The following is a 15132-nucleotide window of genomic DNA, read 5'->3' on the forward strand; positions in this document are numbered from 1 at the left end:
TAGGAGAAAAACGCTCTGGAATTAGTGTGTCCTCTAAAGAAAGGGTTCCAACAATCCCTTTCTGCCAATAGGAGGTTAACAGCAGTGGATGAAAGTGGAAAAAAACCCAGTCGTTTATTCTCAGAGTGCCCACACGGCACGGAAAAAGAAAATGAAATACTGAAAATATTGAAATATTGAAAATGCTAAATATTGAATTGTCCAACTTTAACACCACTTCCCCCCCTCTCCACCGGATATAAACAAAACGAAACAAAACAAAACAAAACAAGACGAAACAAACCAAACCAAAAACCTAACCAAACAAAAAAACCCCAACAAACCAAGACAAAATCCCAGGGAAAGGGGAAAAAGCCCACAAGGGCCGCAGTGGGGTGGGGAGGGAAGGAAATGGCGGCGGCTCACGTCCCGGGGAAGGGGGAACACAAAGGGGGCACGCAGCAGCTCGGGCAAAACACAGGGAACCTGTGGATTTCTGGCGGCGTCCCCTCGTCACTGCAGACGAAGCCGCTGGATTTGCTGTCCTTTCTCCGGTTGGCTCGGCTGTGCCGAGCTCTGGGGCCGGCCCCTCCCGTCTCGCCGGTCCCTGGCCGATGCTCCTCCCGCCGGCTCTGCGGTCATGGGCCAAAACCGATCCGAACAGCCGGGGGAAAAAAAATCAAAACAAACCCATAAGAAAACGGCAGAAGGATTGCTCCCACCGTCTCTTAGGCCAGGGAAAGGAAAAAAAGAAAAAGCGAACCCAACCCTGTTGCCTAGGCTAACAAAGCCCGGGCTAGCTAAGCGGGCTGAGGGAGCCCGCTCCGTACGGCCCCGCGGGCAGCAAGGCCGCGGACGGAGAGCCCCGCGGCTCCCTGGAGCTGCGGCAGGATCGCTGGGCACGGAGCAAGGCCCGGGGAAAAGAAAATGTTAAAAACTTATTTTTAACAGAAAACCCGCCGGGACGATGGGGCTGGCTGGAGCTGGGCAGCTGCCGTGCCCTCCCCACGCTCGGGCGGTCGCCCACGGAGGCGCCGGGCCCGACCCGATCCCCGTGCCCTGCCGCAGGCCCCGGCTCCCTGCCCGATCCCCGTGCCCTGCCGCAGGTCCCGGCTCCCTGCCCGATCCCCGTGCCCTGCCGCAGGCCCCCGCTCCCTGCCCGATCCCCGTGCCCTGCCGCAGGTCCCGGCTCCCTGCCCGATCCCCGTGCCCTGCCGCAGGCCCCGGCTCCCTGCTCTCGCCTTCCAGTCACGTCGGGGCTGCTGTCGGAGGGGAGAAAGGGAGCTTGTCTGCAGGCAGGCGGGGCGCCAGGACGGCTGGAAGGAGCTGCCTTCTTGCCGAGACTGGATGTTGGCATTCCAAAACGGATGGGAGCCGCAGGGAATAGGGTTTGGCACCCCAGGACAGACACCGGTTTATAAAAGACTTTAATTTCCACCCAATTTGGTTGAACAAGCGCCCCTCCCCATCACGCCGTGCTCCGCTGCTGCCCCCTTCCCTCCCTCCCTCCCTCCCTCCCTCGCTCTGTTCTTGGGGAGATGCTGTGCCAGGGTGGCTTTGCCACCTGCAGATGCCACATCTGTGTCCCACGCAGCTCAGTCCTCTGGGTCAGCGCTGCACGGCCGCCGAAACTCCTGCCCGTGCTCGTGGATCCACTTATTGGCCACTGGAACGGACAAGGACATGGAGCCCTGTCTGTTCCCTTCCCTCGGCACCTTTCTCTAATCCTGTGCTGCTATCCGGTAACTTTTCCCCTGTTATCCAGGATATTTGTGCATTGCCAGCCCCTCTTGCCTCCCTGTCGGTGGAGCTGTCCCTCCAGCCCCATGTCACCCTGGGGTGACCCCTGGTAGCATCTCTCACCCCACTTGTCCCCGGCCAGGACGGGGCAGCCAGCGTGGAGGGTGTCCCCGTCACCATTCCCATTCCTCCGCAGGTTCCACCAGAAAAGAGCTGCATTCTAGGGAGCAGAGATGGGTTTGGTACCCTAAAACAGAGCTAGGATTCCCAAGACTGAATTTTGGCACCCCAAAACAGATTAGGGAGTCTTGGGCTGGGGTTTGGCATCAGGAGAGGCTTGACCACAACTCGCTGCAGGAGCTGAGATACGGAGGGCAGCAGCCTCCCTTCCCTGCTCCCAGCGGGTCCACACGACCCCTCACCTTGACCACGGGCACGCTGAAGTTGGCATAGATGAAAGCAGTGGAGCCTCCAGCCTCCACTGCACTCAGCTGAAAAAGGAGCAAAAATAGGAGTCATGGATCCCCCCTTCCCTGTGATGCTCCTTTGCACAGGGAAATTGAGGCACAAAACCTCCCTTGGGCCCCAGCTCTGTTCCCTCACTTTGGCACAGCACAAGCTCCCAAGTACTCCACGGATGTCAACACTTCCCACACACTCCAGCGTTTTAGGGCTGCCCTCACCCATCCCATACCCTGAGGGCCAAGCCAGTGTCATCCCTCCAGGCTTGGAGTCGAGGGAGGACTCACGTAGATCATGACGGTGGCGATCCTGTTGCCCGACTTCATTCTGTACAGCGGGCTCTTGGTGGACTGCTCCAGAAGGGGACGTGGGGACGGTCAGTCCTGCCCTGATACAGCTCAGCCCAGAGGCCACTCACACCCCAGCAGCTCTAAGCTGCCCCACACTGCTCTCCCCAGAAAACCCCTCCTTCTCCCTCCTTCCCTCCCTCCCCAGGAATACCCCAGGCACCCACCCAGGGATCACCATCCTGGGACCATCCATGCCACCCCTGCCAGGGGCCATCCCAGGGTGCATCACTAGGATCATCTCAGGGAATAACCTTGGGATCACCACAGGGACACCCCCAGGGACCGTTTGGGGTCTTCCCTTGGGCACCATCCCAGCAGCATCCCAGGACCCATCTCCAGGGATAGCTGAGGAACTACCCAAGAGTTCTCCTTCAGAAACATCTGAGGGATCACCCCAAAGGCCAACCCAGGGCCCATCCCCAGGGATATCCCAGGGGCCTCCCCTGAGTCCCCCCCAGGAGCCACCCTGGGCGTCACCCCATGGTCCCCACGGCCCAGGCTGGCAGCTCCCTGACCGTGGCGTGGTCGAAGTGTGGCTCGTAGTGGCCTCCCAAGCCGTAGTTGACCACCTGCAGGTACTCGGCGTAGGGCGGCCGCAGGTCCAGGCCGGTGAGGGCGGCCATGCGCCGATCCAGCGCCCGCACCACGGGGTCGGCCGTGTCCTTCAGCCAGGCGCTGCGGACCACCCCAATCAGCCCCCAGTTCACGTGCGGCTGGGCTTCACCCTCAGGGCACTGCTGGAGGCCTCCCAGCATGGCCTCGCTGCCACCCCAGAGGTGGCCACGGAGCCACGGGGGTCCCAGTGGCTGGAGGACGAGGAGGGGTGGCCACTACCTCTTGCTTATCCTGTACTCGGCTTTCTGCTGCTTCTCCCCAGAGGCAACCACGGATCTCTGCAGCTGAGGGACACATGGGGGATGCGTGTTGCCATGCATGGGGACCCTCACGCCAAGCAGGGGCCGTGGTGGGTTTGTACCATCTGGCTGCCAAACATCCCACCCCAAGGTGTCTCACTGGGGTGAGGGAAGCAGTGACAGAGGTGGAATCACCAAGTCAGGCCTGGTTGGGAAGTCTTTTAGGTGCATCTGTGGACCTGCTTTCTTCCAAAAAGTCTTTTGGGGGATCACGTGGAACTGGGGTCATCATCCCCAGGGTCTCATCTAATCCTAGAGTGGTTTGGGATGGAAGGAGCCTTCCAAGATCATCCAGTTCCACGCCCTGCCATCAGCAGGGACACCTTCCACTAGACGAGGTTGCTCGAAGCTCCATCCCATCTGAACTCCTTGGAGGAGGCTTTGGCCTTAAAACCCCTCCTATCTCTGCATTCACCCTGGATCATGATCTCCTGGGACACCCTGCTGCAGGAAAGGGACATCCCTGGGGACGGGGATGGCTCACCCAGGGCCCTGCCAACCCCTTGATAGTCTCAGCCTCAGCATCGGTGATGAAATCGTGGTACAGAGCCACGTGGGGTTGGACCCAGACCATCTCCTTCTTGGCAGGCTGCAGGAGGAGCAGAGGGCTGCCGTTGGTCTCGTAGGAGCAGCTGAGCTGCAGGAGCTGCTCTGGGGCTGGCTGGGGAGGAAGAGGACCAAGGAGGGTGTGAGGGGGGCACAGCGGTGCTGGGGGACCACGGCAGCTCTGCCAGGCCCACCTGCCCCCGGGGACGCTGGCACAACTCCTCATAGGCATCACGGCTCTGCAGGCGGGTGCTGTTGGGGCGTTGCAGGGGCCTGGCACTTGCCCCTGTCCCCATCTCCAGCAGCTTCTTGTACTTGGCCACGTTCCTCGACACCCTTTGGTTTCTGGGATCTGCTGGGGAGGTGGTGTCACCCAGAGTGCTCACCCCCATCTGCCCCCTTCCCTGGCATCGCTCCCTGGAGAATTACCCCAGATGGGGTGAGGGGGGCTGTTGCCATGCAGAGGTGATGGGGACATCCCAAAATCTTTTCCCTCTTCCTGCTGCATCCAGGGTTGTCCCACATACCGTAGCGGAGAAACTCCCTGGAGAGGCTCAAGGCGTGAGAGATGTTTCCAGCCTGGATGGGGGAGCGGAGACCCCATCAGCATCCATCCTCCCGCCCATGGTTTGGCTCTGCTGGACACTGGGGATGGGGAGGGGACTTGTGGCTGTACCATGAAGTAGGAGAAGGCCAGATGGTCCAGAGCATCCTCCAGGCTGCTCCGGTCCTCCAGGTTCCAGCTGCCGTAGGAGAGGCGGAAGAGGCTGACAGCCTCCTCCAGCCACGCGATGGAGTGGTAATAGTCACCCGTGTCATAGGCCACCTGCGGGGCAACGCATCACCTGCACCTGCCAGCTGGGCCATCCCATCGCATCCCATCCCATCCCATCGCACCCCATCCCATCCCATCCCATCCCATCGCATCCCATCCCATCCCATCCCATCCCATCGCATCCCATCCCACCCCATCCCATCGCATCCCATCGCATCCCATCCCACCCCATCCTACCCCATGCCAATTCCCACCCATCCTGTACCATTGCATCTGTCGCTTTCCCGTTGCCATCTTCATCCCCATTCCCTCGCACACCATCCCCGTCCTGTCCCATCCCTTCCTTTCCTGTTCCATCCCCACCTCAATCTCCATCCCCATGGGCACCTGCGCTTCCATCCCATCCCCTGTGATGAAACCCCCATGTCTATCCCTATGGAAGCAGCACCCCAGGCTGGGGAAGCATTGTGGGGGCTGTGGGGCTCTCCCTCACCTTTCCCACGTGGAAGCAGTCGTCGGCAGATAGGGAGGCGCGCCGGCCGGGGCTGTACAGGGGCGGCTGCCCGGCTCTCTGGAAGACGCCGCTGGCCAAGCCCTTGACGCTCAGGGCGTACACGTCCTGCAGCCGCATCAGCGCCCGGGCTGCCCCGTCCAGGTCCTCGGCTCCGGGCAGCTCCTGCTCCACCTCCCTCAGGCCAGCATGGAGTGCTGCAGGGTGGGAAAGAGGGGGGGGGGGGGCACGATAAATTAAATTATGAGGTGCAGTTGCTCTTATCAGCTCTTTTCCCTGGGGACCCCACATCCTGCTCCTCCATCCATTCTGCTCCTCCAACAATTTTCTTGGTTCTCCACCCATTCCCCAGCCCCTCCATCTATTTTCTGGCCTGGGTGACAGAGGGGACACAAGGCCCGGCATCCTCCCCGTACCCTGAGTGTTCCTGGTGGCCTCGTCGCTGTAGATGATGTTGGGCCAGTCTGAGTGGAGGCGCTTGATGAGGCTGAAGGCCAGCAAGGGGTTGTCCACCGAGGCCTCGGGGTCCTGGTGCAGTGCCTGGACCTTCTCATAGAACCTGCAAGGCACCCATGGGAGGACACTTCGGTGTTGACACCACCCAGGTGAGGGCTGAGTGCCTCCATTGCTGGGCAGCTTTGCCTCAGTGTCTGCTCTTTGGCCAAGCCGGAGCTGAGGGATTGTCCGACCCAGCCCTGGTGGGTCTGTGGGGATGGCCCGTGCCTTGGGGATGCTGCAACCCAGATCCCCATGGGTGGGGGGGGCATGTCTCCCTCCTGGAGCACAGCTGGGGAAGGGGGACCTGAGCCATGTCCGGTCTCAGCTTCCCGTCCTGCCGCCATCCTCTTATTTAGGGCCACCCCAAAAATTGGGTGCTGCAGGGAAGGTGGGGATGGGTTAACCCCTCTTCGTAGCCAGGGAATCACCCACGCCTGAGGCTGGGGGGCGGGATGGGTGGCTGGAGGGGAGGGGATGCGGTTGGGGATCCCGGTACCTGCGGAGGAGGCGCAGGCGGGAGCTCTCGTCGCGCAGGTAGGAGCGGAGCCGGCGGAGCAGGCGGCGCTCGGCGCCCAGCGCTCCCCGCACGCTCAGCATGGCAGAGAAGGTCTCGGCCGGGGCGGGGGGCGGCAGCAGCGCCAGCAGCGCCCCCAGCACCCCCAGCACCCCCAGCGCCCCCAGTGCTCCCAGCGCCCCCAGTGCTCCAGGAACGCCCACTTCTTCCAGTGTCCCAGCGCCTCCAGTCCCAGCGGCGCCCCCAGAACACCCCGAATCCCGAGCGCTCCAGGTACCCGCAGTGCCTCCAGTCACAGCAACGCCACCAGCACCGGCACTGCTCCCAGTCTCCCCAGCACCTCCAGCGCCCCTACTCCCAGCCGTGGCCCCAGCACCCCCAGTGCCCCCGCTGCTCCAAGTACTCCCAGCACCCCCAGTGCCCCCCGTAGCTCCGGTCCCAGCAGCGCCCCCCGAGCCCCCAGCAGCCCCAGCCCCAGCCGTGCCCCCAGCACCCCCCGTGTCAGCCGTGCCCCGAGCCCCAGCGCCCGCATCCGGCCGCCGCCGCCGGGAGAAGCGGGGGAAAAGGGGCGGAGAGGCCCCGCCTTTGGGGGGAAAAGGGGTGGGGGTGCCCCGGATCCGCCACGCTGGCTGGGGTGGGCGGTGTGCTGCTGCTCCCCGTCCTGCTTGTCCCTGTCCCCGTTCCAGTCAGCCCCTCTGTCCCTACCCTGCTTGTCTCCCTCTTGTCTGTCCCCGCCCGGCCCCAGCCTCATCCTGCCTGTCCCTGCCCCTTTCCCTGTTCTCTCCTGGCCCCATCCTGCTCTGTTCTCAGCTTCATCCTGCCTGCCCGCTCCTGTCTGTCCCCATTTTGCCTTCTGTCCTTCTCTTGTCTGTTCCAATCCTGCCCGTCCCCATTCCATCCTGGCCCCATCCTGCCCGTCCCTGTCCACATCCTGCCCGTGCCCGTCTCGATTTGATCTTCTGCCCATGCTGTCTGACCCCCTCCCGCCTCTCCATACACAAAACCACACCAGGATGGAGTGGGAGGTGCCATACTTGGGGCCATCCTGCATCTTTCTGGGGCAGGGCCAGCTCCGCTGGGATTTTCTCTGTATGGAGTGGATTTCACGTGTTTTGGGAGAATTTTATTTGACAGCAGCATGGGGATGTGAGGTCACTGTCTCTGTCGGGATGCTACAAGCTGTTCCCTACGGAGCAGAATGAAACACTCCCCGACACTCCTCTCCCCTGCCCCCAGTCAAGATTCGAGCGCTTTTTCCCAGGGGGCGGGGAGAAACTCAGTCTAAAGCAGGCAAGTGAAGAAAGCGGGATAAAAAATGGTAAAAACTGGGAATCCTCTGCCACCTGCAGGAACACAGGAACTGGAATATTTTTAACTAAACCAAGGTTTCTGGGTACTTTTTCCTCAGGGAATCAGCTGCTCTTGCTGGCTCTTCTGCTTTTCAGCTGCTACCAGGCGAAAAACGCTGGTTTTTGGAGAAGCAGCGGCATTTCGTAAGTTGTGCTGGCACCCCCCTTGGCCAAGCCAGAAGAGATCCTGCACTGCCACAGGTCACCGACAACATCTGACGGGTGATTAAAAAGACATAATTAAATAAAAGGTGCACGATGCTGAGCCTCTGGCGTGCTTACAGTATCCTGGTGAGGTCTCGGCACTGCCGCGCTCACTGGATCCGGCCACCGATGCTCAGGAGTGACCGCGCTGCCTAAACCGGGTCTATTTTAGGAAGCCTTGAGCTCCTGCTCGCCAGAGGGCTCCAGGGTGAAGAGGCAGAAGGCGATTTCCTCGCAGGCGCTGCTGGCGCCGCACTCGAACAAGCACCCGAAGACGCCTTCGTTGCAGACGGCCAGGTCGGAGTACCCGGCGGGCCCGGCGTGCAGCAGCCACGGCCGCCGCCAGCCCGCCCCGTCCAGCGGCGAGGGGTTCACGTAGAGCCCCAGATCGCGCCGGCGGTGCCGGTCGGTGGGGTGCGAGTAGAGCAGCCAGGAGGCCGCGGCGCTGGAGCGGGCGAAGCTGACCACGCTGCCCTGGCAGCCCCGCGGCGGCTCGCCCAGGGCGGCGCACGGCGCCGGGCGCTGGAAGCGCAGCCCGCGGTCGGTGCTGAGCGCCACGGCGCGGCAGCCCCGCGGCGCCCGGGCGCTGCAGTACAGCACGGGCTGCCGCGGGCCGCGGATCTCGGCCACCTGGCACTCGCCCGTCCGCTCGCCGCCCAGCAGCGCGCCCTTGCGCCAGCGGCGCCCGCCGTCGTCGCTGTAGAAGACGAGGGAGTGCTGGCGGGTGAAGCAGGGCAGCCGCAGCGCCCCGCACAGACAGCCGTGCACGTAGTAGGTGTAGGCCGGCACCACCAGCCGCCCCGAGTCCAGCTGCACGCCGTGGCCCGGCCCCACGGCGAAGGTGGCCCAGCGGGACAGGTCGGCGCCGATGGCCTCGTCCGTCACGTCCCGCAGCGCGGTCCAGCCGCGGCCGCCGTCGGCGCTGCTGGCGAAGCAGAGGCGGGCGGCGCTGCAGCCGCTCCAGATCTGGCACCGCTCCGTCTTGCCCTGCTCCACGCAGATGCAGAAGAGGAAGACGGTGCCGCTCCTGGCGTCGTAGAGGGGACAGGGGTTCATGGTGCGGTGGCCGGGCAACACCAACGCCGACAGCTCCTCCGTGGGACCCCACTGCAAGAAGGAAAACGGGGCTCAGCCACGGGAGCCAGCCGGCATCGCGCCCGTCTCGTGTTCCTACAGCCCGGGGCATTTTACCTTGACCGAGGAGCCGTGCCGGCGGCCCCGCCGCAGCACCAGGTACTTGGCATCCTCGTCCCGGGCCGAGGAGCGCTTCTCGGCAAAGGCCAGGAAGGAATCATCCGGCGGGACGTAGAGCAGAGCCGGGATGCGGTAGGTGACCCCACCTGCCTGTCGGAATAGCGTCTCCGGAGGGAAAATGTGCGGGGATGCTGGTGGTGGTGGCAGCGGTGGGGGGCTCTCCCCGCCATCCCCCTGCTGCTGGAAGGGTGGGAAAGTCAGATGTAAAGGGTTAAATCCCGGCAAAGGAGGGGATGGCCCGTACGGGGAGGGGGATAGGGATGAAGGCTCACCTTGAGGCAGGTGGTGGCCTGGGACATGGTGGCCACCCTGAGGCTCCCCCTGGGACCTGAGCAGAGTGGGAGAGTAGGGTGAGAGAAGAACCCCTCGGTGGGGTCACACCCGCCCTCCTGCCCGTCTGTGCTGCTCCCCTGCCCTGCACAGGCTCCCCTGCTCCACCCACGGTGCCACCTCCCGCACTTCCCGAGGGCTGTGCACCTCCTGCACCGCAGCAGGACCCCCGAGCTCCCGCCGCCTCAAGCTCCCCCAGTGGCACTGGCCCAGAGTCCCTGTGCCCGTGCACCCCTCCATTCCCGTGCACTCCCAGTCTCCCCCGCACCCCTCCAGCCTGGATCCCACCCGGCACCCCCATGTCCCTATGCCGGCGCACAGCACAAACCCCCTGCACCATGCCCTGACCCCCCAGTGACAAACCCCTCGCTCCGTGCATCCCCCTTCGCATGTCCTGACCCCCCTTCGGCCCCGCAGGCACGGATCGCCCCCCATCCACCTGGAGTAGCCAGATTCTCCCCGTGAATCCCCCTACACCCCGCAAGCACCGAGCCCCCCATCCCCTCTGTGCCGCGGCCCCCCGCACTCTCCATCCCCCGCGGCCCCCGCATTCCCGCATCCACCATCCCCGCAGACCCCGCTCCTCCCGCTCGCCGCGCCGGGGCCGCCCCGCTCCGCCTCTTCCTGCAGCTCCCGGAGCCGGGGGGGGCCGGATGAGGCGCTCGGCGGGCCGAGGAAGCGGGCGGGGATCCAGCTGCCGGGATCCGGAGCCCGGCGGGCAGCAGGGACAGGCAGTACCTGTGCAGGTGTGAGCCGGCGATGCGCTCCTCCTCCGGCGCTTCTGCGGGGCGGGTGGAATGGAGGGATACCAGGAGGAGATTGACCGGTGGAGCCGCTGCCGAGGAGTCCCGACCCTCTCCCCAGCAGGCGGGAGGGGAGCCAGGAGAGGGATGGAAGCAGGACCCTGCTTGGATGCCAGGAGAGTCCCTGCCGGTCTCCCCTGTGGGACAGGTGTGGCGAGGGAGGGCCGGAAAACCAGGAAGGTCCGTCTGGAGGTTCTCTGAGGTGAGGCAGCCAAGCCCAGCCAGCTCTACAAGATAAAACCAGGAGTCATCCTCATCCTGTGGCACCTGGGGACGAGGTTCAGGTGACTAGACTGTGGTGGTGCCACGGGAATGGCAGGATTCTTCCAGCCCTGAGGATTTTGTGAACTGGGATTCCCTCCCCAGGCATGAAACACCCCAGAGATGCTCCAGGACACGTTCGATGTCTGTTCTTCCCTTTTATTGAAAAAACAACCCAAAAAGTCTCTCTTTTAAAAAATGCCAGTTTATAGAAGGGACATGTGGCACGGGAGACACCAGAAGGGAACCGCGGGACAGACAGACACAGCTTGGAAAGTCTTTCACACTTTCTGAGAGGCTTCGTGGCCGAGCACACAGAAGTAGCATATTTGATGCTCCCCCCAACATAAAAGGTTTTTCTATAAAACAATCCTCTACTTCCACGTAGATAAATACAAAAATAAAGCAAACTTGTTTGCGAGGGGATGGTTGTTTCACAGAAGGGTTTTGTCCTGAACTCCTACCAGAAATGGAAAGGTGGGATTGGTAAAGCCCCCTGGATAAAGCACTTCCAGGTAAAGCAGGGATGCTGGGGCAGCACTGGTGGCGTCTTTCCCCTCCTGAGGGTCCCCAAAATCCAATTTTGGAGTCTGCCTCAGAGCCAGGAAGGCAGGCACAGAGACCAAGCTTAGCCATGAGCTTCAACAAATCTTGGGTGCAGTACTAAAATTCCTGCTTATCCAAAATGCAATAGGACTTCAGGACAAAAACAGAGGCCATGATTCACTTTCTTTGCCATTTGACTTTATTTGTGTTAATTTAGCAGGCTGCTGGGAGGCGGCTGGGCTCCGAAATCATTTTGTTTTCCTCTCCAGGGCCAGGCTGTCGTGCAGCTTGGACACCTCTGGCTCGTAGGCCTCCATGACTAATGTGCCGTTGTTATCGAAGAACTTGGCGATGGATTTGGTGAACTCGGCTTCCCTCTGCTGCTTGGTCTTCCCACTGATGAATGTCAGCTTCAGGGTGTACTTGTCATCGAACCTGTGGGAGGGCAGACACACCTCAGGGCAGGGTCCCAGTGGGACAGAAACCCTCTCCTGTCTGGGGGGAAGTCCTGTCTGGGGGGAAATCCCTCAGAGCAGGGTCCCAGTGGGACAGAAACCCTCTCCTGTCTGGGGGGAACTCCCTCCCGGGCTGGAGATCCTCACCTGGGCAGTCACAATTAACACCTTTAAGGCCTTTGTACCCCGCACTAAAGAGAAGTGCAACATGAACACTGGTGGCAGGAAACCACTTGGGGCTGCTCCTGTTCCTGGGCCAGGACATGGATTTTGGTGGAGCAGGATGGATTCTAAAGGACAGGCAGCATTTGGGGTGGTCTCTGGGCAGGGAGGGCCGAGCCTGGGCTGCCCGAGTGAGCGGTACCGTTTGAGGCTGGAGGAGAGCTGCCAGACGTCGTCGGGATCCATCCCGGCCGGGTCCTTCCTGTGGGCCACCAGGAAAATACTCTTCTCCTTGTATGAGGTATAGATGGTCAGGATTCCCATCATCACAAAATACGTGCAGAGGAGGTTAAGGAAATTAGGGAGGTGCAAGGAGAAGCAGAAATCAGGCAAAGGAGTCGCGTGGATCCCCTCAGACACTGTGGTTTAACCACCTCTCGTGACGTCTTGGTTGCAAACAGAATGTTTGGCTGATGCTTCATCAGCATGAGAAATTAACTAATAAATCTAAACTTTAGTAACTTACTGTTCACTCCCAGGAAGTTTCCAAGACCAGGTTGGATGGGGCTTGGATGAACTTTAAGGTCCCTTCCCACCCAAACCAGTCTGGGATTCTCTGACATTTGCTGGGAAAACTCAAGACTGAACAAGCCACAGAAGGAGTTGCTGGGCATTCCTCCTAAGCACAGACCGAGCAATTCCTCTTTCCCAGTTTTGGAATTAAGTAATTTCAAGTGCTGCAAGACAAGTCACCCATTTGTTCTGAAAGCCACCCAGAACAGCCAGGAACAGCGAAATTCCTTGGGATCACAGAATTGTTTAGGTTGGAAACCGTCTCCGAGACCATCGAGTCCAACCATTCTCCCAGTCCACCATTCCTCCAGCCAAGGCACTTGGCATTGCTGAACCTCATGGAGGGAGCTGGGGAGTGGATCCAGCCTGTCCAGATCCCTCTGCAGAGAGCTGCTGGCAACAATTCCCTCTTTCCCTCTCAGTATCTGACCTGTAGTACTAGGGAAAAGCAGACGTGTCTGGAACCAGACCGTGGATAGAATTAATAAAAAGGATGTGCCTCAGACCACCCAAATTCAGGGGCATTACAGCCAGACAGGCAGGAACTTTCCTGTCACATGAAAACTGTCTGATTGTCAGCTGATCCCCATGCGGCAGGAAGCGTAATTCCCTGAAAATGGGAATATCCAGAAGGGTTTTGCTCCTGCAGAAAATCAAACCCCTGTGGCACAACCACGAGAGGATCTGTGAAGGATATGAGACAACACAAAAGGCAAGGACCGGCTTGGATTCAGGAAAAGGGTGCAGGTAATCCCAAATCAAAGCCACAATGGCAAAGAGACAAGAGATTGTGCAGATGATGAGGCGCCCGTCGATCAGACGGAAGTTTTCCACGTACTTGTACTTCTCCAGGAGCACCTGTGGGACAAACAGGCAGCTGAGCCCAGGGAGAGCATTTTAGGAATGTGACACGCTGCTTTTGGGAAGGGTTTGAAGGGAGCAACCCCAGGGGCACAGGCAAACTGAGCAGAAGGTTTGTGGGATTGCCACAGACACGTGGGGATCACAGGAGCTGCCAGCACAGACCCGGCATGGCTGCGGGCACAAGCAGCCCCCAAAAAGCAGGAAAGGAAACCAGAGAGCTTCCCAGGAGGGGCAGCTCAGCAGAGATAGAACCCACCTTTTTGGCAGAGTCGTCCAAGGAGTTTTTCACAGCTGAACCGTCCCATTTGTCGATTTTTACTGGCTTGTCATCGATCTTCCACTGCAATGGAAAGCGAGGAGTGAGGGCAATTCCATCCCTGTTCCTGTTCCTGCCGTGAGCAGCAGGACAGGGGGCACAGCAGAAAGCAAAGATGTTTGGGAAAACCTGGCTGGACAGAGGGAATCTGCACCCAAGAGCTGCCTGAGCAGTTCCTGGTGGGTTTCAGCCCATACACCTTGTCACGGGTTGGATGTGGCTCTGACAGCAGGTTTAGTGTTGGTTCCTCATTTGCTGCTCCCGCTGCCATCCCCAGGAAGGGACAGCTGGGCTGGATTCCTGCCTCTGGATGTGTTCCTGCTTTCCAGCCACTGCTCCACACAGACTCTTGGGGGATGGAGGAAAATTTCGAGGACCCCCAACAATCTTGGTACAAGGGGAGGATTAAAAGGCACAAACAAGAAATTTCAGTTAAAAGCATTCTCTGGAACAAAAGCAAAGGACTCTGTCACTCTTCGCATTCAAAGCTTCTGCAGGAATGGGTCCCTCCCCAGTAACAATTCCCAGCTTTCCCAAGGGGCCCACCTTCCCCTGAGCTGCATTATTGTTTGGTGACACATCAGCCTGAGCCCTGAGTATCCTAAGTGATCCCTTATTTCAAAGGGGTCAGTGACTGGAGCTGGGATCTTAGCTGCCAGTAGAGCAATCCTCAATTTCACTCGAGTCATTTCCCTGCTCTGGAAGCTCCCAAGCTGGAGTGATTAACTGCCAGCCCAAAGAGCTCCCTTCCCTCCTCTGGAAGGAGCAAAACCACTTAAAACACGATGTAAAACTCGACCTGCTTGCCCTGCAGCCGCACGGGGGAAAGCCCAGTTATTCCCCAGGCCTGGCATGTGGGAATTCTGAGGGACACAGTGAATGTCACTGCATGTCCACGAGGCTTATGAGGCACAAAGGCAACGGCCAGAGGGATCTAAAAATCAGGGAGAACTGGGACAGAGCTCTCACATCGCTGTATGGCACCAAACATTTTGGGTGGCTGCTTCTGAAGCATTTCCTTCCAGGGTTAATTAGCACACCAGTTAACTGGAAGCCACAGCCTTTGCCCTAAGAGAACAGGGTCGAATTCTTCCTGCTATTTATTCTTGCTTATACGAGCATCTACAGCAGTTGGACAGGGATGACCAGGGATGAAGGGAGGATGCTGAGGGAGGATTCTCAGGGATGGGGATGCTCAGGGCTGAGGGAGGATTCTCAGGGAGGGGGATGCCCAGGCATGAGGGAGATGCTTAGGGATGAGGGGGGATGCTCAGGGATGAGGATGCTCAGAGATGAGGGGGGATGCTCGGGAATGGGGATGTCCAGGAATGAGGAAGATGCTCAGGGCTGAGGGCAGATTCTCAGGGCTGAGGGCAGATTCTCAGGGATGGGGATGCTCAGGGCTGAGGGGGGATGCTGAGGGCTGAGGATGGCCAGGGCTGAGGCAGGGATCCCCAGGAGTGAAGGCGGAAGCGCGGGGCCGGCGGGGGAAGGCGCGGGGCTGGCGGGGCGCTGCCCGGGGCCGCGGCCGAGGCGCCCCGCCCGCCGTACCTTGTCCAGGAGCCCGTTCCGGCCGCTCTTGGCCGCCATCTTCTCGCCGCCTCCGCCCCCGCCCCGCCCGCGACACCTGGGCGCTCCTGATTGGCCGCGCGGCAGGAAGTCCGGACCCCTCGCGCCGCGGAGCACGCTGGGAAATGCAGTCCGTGCCGCCCGCCATCCCCACGGC

The 15132-nt window shown here is 60.6% G+C and overlaps 3 protein-coding genes across 10 annotated transcripts; all 3 read right to left on the reverse strand.

Moving 5' to 3' along the window:
• Window positions 1-1502: 1502 nt before the first annotated feature.
• P4HA3 (prolyl 4-hydroxylase subunit alpha 3) lies at window positions 1503-6706 on the reverse strand. The gene is made up of 13 exons (XM_038139873.1): window positions 6272-6706; window positions 5694-5836; window positions 5260-5474; window positions 4668-4817; window positions 4519-4570; window positions 4186-4346; window positions 3930-4106; window positions 3366-3430; window positions 3047-3206; window positions 2469-2531; window positions 2142-2210; window positions 1843-1939; window positions 1503-1645 (listed from the first exon to the last, which is right to left on the reverse strand). The coding sequence occupies exons 1-13, from the start codon at window positions 6370-6372 to the stop codon at window positions 1575-1577; spliced, it is 1524 nt and encodes a 507-aa protein (XP_037995801.1). The 5' UTR covers window positions 6373-6706; the 3' UTR covers window positions 1503-1574.
• Window positions 6707-7397: 691 nt separating this feature from the next.
• Window positions 7398-10503, reverse strand: NEU3 (neuraminidase 3). 8 transcript variants are annotated; one of them, XM_038138852.1, is made up of 4 exons: window positions 10165-10503; window positions 9369-9424; window positions 9034-9276; window positions 7398-8949 (listed from the first exon to the last, which is right to left on the reverse strand). In XM_038138852.1, the coding sequence occupies exons 2-4, from the start codon at window positions 9393-9395 to the stop codon at window positions 8011-8013; spliced, it is 1209 nt and encodes a 402-aa protein (XP_037994780.1). In that variant the 5' UTR covers window positions 9396-9424; window positions 10165-10503; the 3' UTR covers window positions 7398-8010. The 8 variants fall into 8 exon arrangements, with proteins under 8 accessions (XP_037994780.1, XP_037994798.1, XP_037994768.1 ...); XM_038138870.1 differs by lacking the exon at window positions 10165-10503 and adding an exon at window positions 10003-10039 and having other exon boundaries at window positions 9034-9273; XM_038138840.1 differs by lacking the exon at window positions 10165-10503 and adding an exon at window positions 10003-10034.
• Window positions 10504-11212: 709 nt separating this feature from the next.
• SPCS2 (signal peptidase complex subunit 2) lies at window positions 11213-15035 on the reverse strand. Its single transcript, XM_038138887.1, has 5 exons — window positions 14958-15035; window positions 13347-13430; window positions 12924-13084; window positions 11856-11990; window positions 11213-11471 (listed from the first exon to the last, which is right to left on the reverse strand). Exons 1-5 carry the CDS (start codon window positions 14994-14996, stop codon window positions 11285-11287), a joined length of 606 nt encoding a protein of 201 aa, XP_037994815.1. The 5' UTR covers window positions 14997-15035; the 3' UTR covers window positions 11213-11284.
• Between the last annotated feature and the right edge of the window lie 97 nt (window positions 15036-15132).

Source organism: Motacilla alba, chromosome 1, assembly GCF_015832195.1.
Source record: "Motacilla alba alba isolate MOTALB_02 chromosome 1, Motacilla_alba_V1.0_pri, whole genome shotgun sequence".
NCBI lineage: Eukaryota > Metazoa > Chordata > Aves > Passeriformes > Motacillidae > Motacilla > Motacilla alba.